General features: G+C 38.1%; 2 protein-coding genes and 1 pseudogene across 2 annotated transcripts; all 3 read left to right on the top strand.

Moving 5' to 3' along the window:
• On the top strand, positions 1 to 3830 carry LOC147919736 (uncharacterized). Its single transcript, XM_087504086.1, has 4 exons — positions 1 to 111; positions 2850 to 2949; positions 3023 to 3413; positions 3505 to 3830. Exons 2-4 carry the CDS (start codon positions 2851 to 2853, stop codon positions 3828 to 3830), a joined length of 816 nt encoding a protein of 271 aa, XP_087360212.1. The 5' UTR covers positions 1 to 111; position 2850.
• On the top strand, positions 607 to 2521 carry LOC147919737 (uncharacterized; annotated as a pseudogene).
• Positions 3831 to 4398: 568 nt separating the features above from the next.
• On the top strand, positions 4399 to 6449 carry LOC109131254 (uncharacterized). Its single transcript, XM_087504085.1, has 5 exons — positions 4399 to 4934; positions 5264 to 5396; positions 5486 to 5785; positions 5857 to 6063; positions 6213 to 6449. Exons 1-5 carry the CDS (start codon positions 4399 to 4401, stop codon positions 6447 to 6449), a joined length of 1413 nt encoding a protein of 470 aa, XP_087360211.1.
• The last annotated feature ends 209 nt before the right edge of the window (positions 6450 to 6658 follow it).

Genomic DNA, 6658 nt, shown 5'->3' with positions numbered 1-6658 from the left:
TGTATAAGAGGCTTGATGAAGTGACGGGAAATTTCACGGAAGAGTTCAGCACCGGGGTAGAGGAGTTCATGGCTTTTGCAAATAGTCAGCGTTTAGCACAAAATAATGGTGGTAAGTTTCACTGCCCTTGTGATAAGTGCAAAAACGGTAGACGTCTTCCGGGGGGTACAATTTGGAATCATATTTTTTGCTATGGGTTTATGCCAGATTATTATGTTTGGTATAAACATGGGGAAGAAATTAATATGGGCATAGGAACGAGTTATGTAGATCCGACGTTTGTAAGTGGGAATGAAGAAGTGGGTAATGTGATAGGAGATAGATATGTGGATATGGTGAATGATGCATTTCGTTATAACATAAGTTTAGATGATAATTATAATCAAGATGGTAGTTATCAGAATGTCGAGGAACCGGTACTTAACCATTCGAAGAAATTCTACGACTTGTTAGAAGGTGCAAAAAATCCATTATATGATGGTTGTCATGGAGGTCACTCACAATTATCCCTAGCTGCTAGAGTCATGCAAAATAAGGCAGATTATAATATGAGTGAAAAGTTAGTGGATTCGGTTTGTGAAATATTGACTGATTATTTACAGAAGGAAACCAAGCTACTGGTTCACATTATGAGACCGAAAAATTGATGCGCAATTTAGGCCTCCCATATCATACAATTGATGTTTGTATTAACAATTGTATGATATATTGGAAAGATGACGAAAAGGAAGATAAATGTCTGTTTTGTGGTGCACAAAGATGGAAGCCTCGGGAGGGCCGACGTAGAACCAAAGTACCATATAGTCGTATGTGGTATCTGCCTATTGCTGATAGATTGAAGAGAATGTATCAAAGCCACAAGACTGCAGCAGCAATGAGATGGCATGCCAAGCACCAAACAAAGGAGGGAGAAATGAATCATCCTTCTGATGCAGTGGAGTGGAGGTATTTTCAAGAACAACATCCTCGTTTTGCCGAAGAACCCCGTAACGTGTATCTTGGATTATTACCGATGGGTTCAATCCATTTGGGATGTCTCGAAATCATTCTTTATGGCATGTGATCTTGACGCCATATAATCTACCCCCTGGTATGTGCATGAATACCGAGTATTTGTTTCTTACAATTCTGAATTCTTGGCCAAATCATCCGCGAACTAGTCTTGATATATTTCTCCAACCTCTTATTGAGGAGTTAAAAGAGTTGTGGTCTGCTGGAGTTGATGCGTACGATGTGTCCTTGAGTCAAAATTTTAATCTAAAAGCAGCGCTGATGTGGACGATCAGCGATTTCCTGGCATATGGCATGTTATCTGGATGGACAACACATGGTAAATTGTCTTGTCCAGTTTGCATGGACGATACAAAGTCTTTTTATCTACCTAATGGAAGGAAGACATGTTGGTTTGATTGTCACCGGAGATTTCTTCCTCATGGTCATCCTCTTAGGCGGAATAAAAAAGACTTCTTAAAAGGTAAAGACGCTATGAGAGACTATCCACCTGAGTCTTTGACCAGTGAGCAAATTTACTCTGAGCGATTGAGTGGTGTGAATCCACCAAAAACGAAGGACGTCGGTGGAAATGGTAATGAAAAGAAGATGCCGGGATATGGGAAGCAACACAACTGGCACAAAGAAAGCATATTGTGGCAGCTGCCATACTGGAGGGACCTCAATCTACGACATAATATTGACGTGATGCATATAGAGAAGAATTTTTTGGACAACATCATGTATACTCTTATGCGTGTGAAGGGTAAATCAAAAGATACCATCATGTCAAGATTGGATTTAGTGAAGTTCTGTTCTCGGCCACACTTACATCTTGATAGTAGGGGTAAAGCACCTTTCCCGGCATATACATTGACAGACGAAGCCAGAACAAGCTTATTGGAATGTGTGAAACACTCAGTTAAATTCCCAGATGGTTATTCGTCAAACTTAGCTAGTTGTGTTGATATGGAAAATGGAAAGTTTTCAGGCATGAAGAGCCATGATTGCCATGTTTTTATGGAACGGTTACTTCCATTTATCTTTGTAGAACTGCTACACAGGAATGTCCAGCTTGCGTTATCAGGTACTCGTTAATTAATAAATCAAAATTTTATTTATTTATGAAGTACTTATATATATCTTAATGTGATATTGAAGTTTGAATATATCTTGTAGGGGTTGGAGCATTTTTCCGGGACTTATGTTCTAGGACTTTGCATACAAGTCGCCTCAAATTCTAAAACAGAATATAGTTCTCATCCTATGCAACTTGGAAAAGATCTTTCCACCATCCTTTTTTGATGTGATGGAGCACCTGCCTATACATCTCCCTTACAAAGCTGAATTAGGAAGTCCTGTCCAATATAGGTGGATGTATTCTTTTGAAAGATTTTTTAAAAAATTGAAAGGAAAAGCAAAGAACAAAAGGTATGCAGCAGGATCAATTGTTGAATCATATATCAATGACGAGATTGCATACTTCTCAGAGCACTACTTTGCCGAGAACATACAAACAAAATCAAGGTAAATGCTATCAAGATTTGAATTTATTGTGTGAATATATATTTAATTTTCAATCATTTGGTCAGGTTAACAAGATTTGATGAAGGTGAAAACCCTGTATATCATGTGCCTGGAGTGCCTTCTATATTTACTCACGTTGGCCGTCTAAGTGGGGAAATGCATGAAACATGGCTCTCAAGCCGAGACTATCAATGCGCACACGCATATGTTTTAAGAAATTGTGACTATTTCAAGCCAATTGAGAGGTATATATATAATTAAATAGGGATCGCTCAAATTATATATAATCTGCTATGATCTCTCATATATTTGTGTTTGTCTTGTATATATAGTATGTTCGAGGATTTTCTTTCAGCAAAATATCCAGGACTTCCCGAGAAGGAACTCTCCGCCAAAAGAGCAGACGAATATCATTTATGGGTTAAAGAATATGTGTGTTCCAACAATACTCTATATATAAATACTTAATAAAATTATTGAAAATAACTTATACATATATATGCAGGTTACTTACTGGAACGCCACAAATCCATTTCCTACTTGGGTTCAAGAGATAGTGCATGGACCTTTGAACAAGGTCAAAACATGGCCAATGTATTTTACAAGAGGTTATTTGTTTCATACAGAGAATCACGGCGCTGGACGTAAGACATGTAACTATGGGGTATGTGCTAAGGGTGAAAATTACACGGATGAATCTGATGCAGCAGATTTATATGGAACCATAACTGATATCGTAGAGCTTCAATATGAGGGGATGGTTAATTTGAGAATCACACTTTTTAAGTGCAAGTGGTATGACCCTGTTATCGGTAGAGGCACTCGGATCAGCAATGGTGGTGTCATAGACGTACTTTCAACAAGAAAGTACAATAAATACAAACTATTTATTCTAGGTAAATATATATATATATGTGTATTTATTTATCTATAAATAAAACATTATTGTTGATATGCTAATGTAACTTTCATAATTTGCAAATGCAGCCTCTCAAGCAGAACAAGTGTGTTATATTCCGTATCCATACATTAAAAAACCGAAGCAAATATGGTTCAATGTTCTAAAGGTGAATCCAAGGGGCAACATTTCTGGAGAATATGTCAACAGTTCAGAGACGACTCTTTTGCAAACCGAAAATGATGATGTTGTATTGATGACTACAATTGAAGATATTGTACTTGACAATTTGGAAGAGGAAGTAGACCCAATAAATCTAGATTACGGTGTTCAGGATGTGGAACCTGAAGATGAATTCTTGTGTAATTTATCATCTTCGGATGATGAAGAACCAGATGATGAAGAATCCTCCTAATTATGTTTATGTCAAATTTGTGCAATAAATAATATGTAATATATCCTGAATTGTGTTCTAAATAATATGTAATATATATTTAATGTTATGTTTAAAAATATATAAATTAAGCCAAATATATAAATTAAACCAAATATATAAATTAAGCCAAATATATTAAATTTTATGTTTAAAAATATATAAATTAAATTATATGGATTTAAAAGGATTAAATTAAGCCACTGATTAGCGACTATTAAGTGACTAAGTTCAAAATACTTGGGTTTAATTACCCCAATCCGTTAATGGACCAGATTATAGACTTCTTAAACAAGCCCAGCCTTTTTAAAAAAATTAGTCTTTGCAAATACCAACTACTTAGGGACTGATAAGCGACTATATTGAAGCTTATTGGGTTAATTAAACACAAAATCCATTAACGGCCCATCACACACGACCTAACCCTAATCGTTAACCTAATCTCTTATCATTCTCACCTTTCTACTTCTTTGTGTTCTTCGCCGTTTTCTCTCTAACATCGATACCCTAATCTTCGCCGTTCTTTGCCGTTTTCTCTCTAACAACGAAGATGCCTCTTGTCAAGAAGCCTGGACGCAAGAGAAATGTTGCCTCCAACGCTTCTCTAAGACCCGGTGGCTCTAATCCATCGTCTAAGGTGAGAAGACTCAACCCTCTACCGCCTCAATACAACTTCACTCCGGCGGCTGTAAATCCTACGCCTCCGACGCCTCAAGAAGAAGTCCGCGTTTCTCCCCAGCTATCGACATCCGCGGCACCGCAGGTCAGAAACTATCCACCACCGCAGGTCCTTTTTCAAAACTCCGTGAATCGAGTTGGTCTAGAGCATCCATCTCGGTCATCAACCGAAGTGATGAACAATCCACCGGTTCAATCGAATCCATTGGAAGATTTTGCGAGATCTCCAAATGCAGCCTCTCACGCTCAAAGTCATCCTTCTTCTCAAGGTCACAACTTCGCAGAGTCAGATCCAATGCCGGAACTCCAGGAGGACACGTTGAGGGCTCTAAACGCGATACTTATGGTGCCGGACCGTCATAAGTTCACCACCGTCCTCTCTCCGGAACCGAAGCCTAATACGACTTGGTATGTCTACTTTTTCATAATTTACAACCGTGTTCTAGTTAGTTGGTTGATTTTTGTTGTCTGATTGTAGTAAATACTCTTAGGGATTCATGTCTGTTATTGGTTGGCTTCAGATTGTAGTAAACGAGTGAATGTGTTTAATGTCTGTTTCAGTGTGTAGTAAACGATTTTAACTAACCGTGTTCTAGTTAGTTGTGAAACAAATTCTGAAACAACCGTGTTCTAGTTTGTAAATTATTTAGACTTACAACCGTGTTCTATTTTTTGTCAACCATGTTTCAGTGTTTCATGTCTGTCAAAGAACTGACTTGATTCTTTTGTTATGTGAGGTTTACTCGTGATGCAAGATCAGCACTGGTTCGGAAGATTACTAGAGTTTTTACAAACAAATTTGATGGTCCATACTACAATTGGTCATGTGTACCTCCGGATAGACGAGAAAGATACTTCCTTGAGTTTGCGGTATAGTTTTATGTTCTGAGGTTTCATTCATAGATAGGTTTTGATTAAGTTGTTGTTCACTAACATAATTCTATTTTCCTTTTTCATAGAAAACACACACTTGGGATCCTTTAATAACAGGAACAGTGCAAGCGTATTTCTATGAGATATGCCAACGACGGATGAAAAACATGGTTAGCGACGTTAGGACTAGTCAAGTGCAACCTAGATGGATCGAGGGTGACCTGTGGAAAGTAATGGTTGCTCAGTGGGAGACTGAAGAAGCACAAGAAAGGAGTCGAATCTATTCTAAAGCTCGCATGTCAGACCGTAATGGTCTCGGTCCTCACATGCACTTATCTGGGCCAACATCTTATCAACAAGTCAAACAAGGCTTGGTGAGTAACTTTGTTTTTTTTCTTACACCTTTGCAACTTAAACTTATGTCTTAACCCTTTTCTTTGTTTTTGTAACATTCCAGGAAGAAAAACTTGGGAGACCAGTGAGTCTCGGTGAGGTTTTCAAAGAGACTCATACAAAGCCAGATGGTACGTATGTGGATCGCAAGGCCGAGAAGATCTTTACAACTTATGAGAAAAACTTACAAGCTAAGCTATCTGAGATTGAGTCAGATCCTTCACAAGTTCAGGAGCTCACAGCAGAAGATTATACTGCCATCTTTCTTCAGGTAAAGTGACATTTCTCACAATCTATATTTAAAGAGTCTTTAACTTTCATATTCTCTATTTACAGTTTCACCTTTTCTTTTCTCAGTCCACCGAGAAGGATTCATGAGGTAATATTTTTGGGCTCGGTAGCCTCAAGGATCATCTTCAGGCTCTTCTCAATGGCAACAACTATCATCAACATGGACAGTCATCATCGTTTGTAGCATTGCAAGAGCAAATGAAGGAAGCTCAAAGGATCATTGAAGAACAAGTTGCTTATGCGACAAAACGTGATGTTGAGTTTGCTGCTTGTGAAGCAGAACATTCCAAAGTTGTGGCTGAGCAACAGAAGAAGATAGATCGCTTGGAAAAGTTCATGCAGAAACTTGATCCGGCCTTTCTCTAGTTCCATGAGTCTGAATCAAGTGATGCATCCATCGACCCTCCTATTTACAAGAGCATCTCCTCCTTAGGTTAATTCTTAGGCTACTTATCTCTCTCTATTTCTTACTCTAATGAACTTGACAATTTGGGATGATGTGTTGTTCCTTGTCACTTAAGAGAATCATAGTGTTAGGTTCTCTCTTTTGGTTGTGACAAAAATATGGTTCTCTC

Source organism: Camelina sativa, chromosome 20, assembly GCF_030686135.1.
Source record: "Camelina sativa cultivar CO46 ecotype springtype chromosome 20, ASM3068613v1".
NCBI lineage: Eukaryota > Viridiplantae > Streptophyta > Magnoliopsida > Brassicales > Brassicaceae > Camelina > Camelina sativa.
The sequence above is the reverse complement of the archived record's forward strand: the minus strand, read 5'-3'. Positions and strand labels throughout refer to the sequence as shown.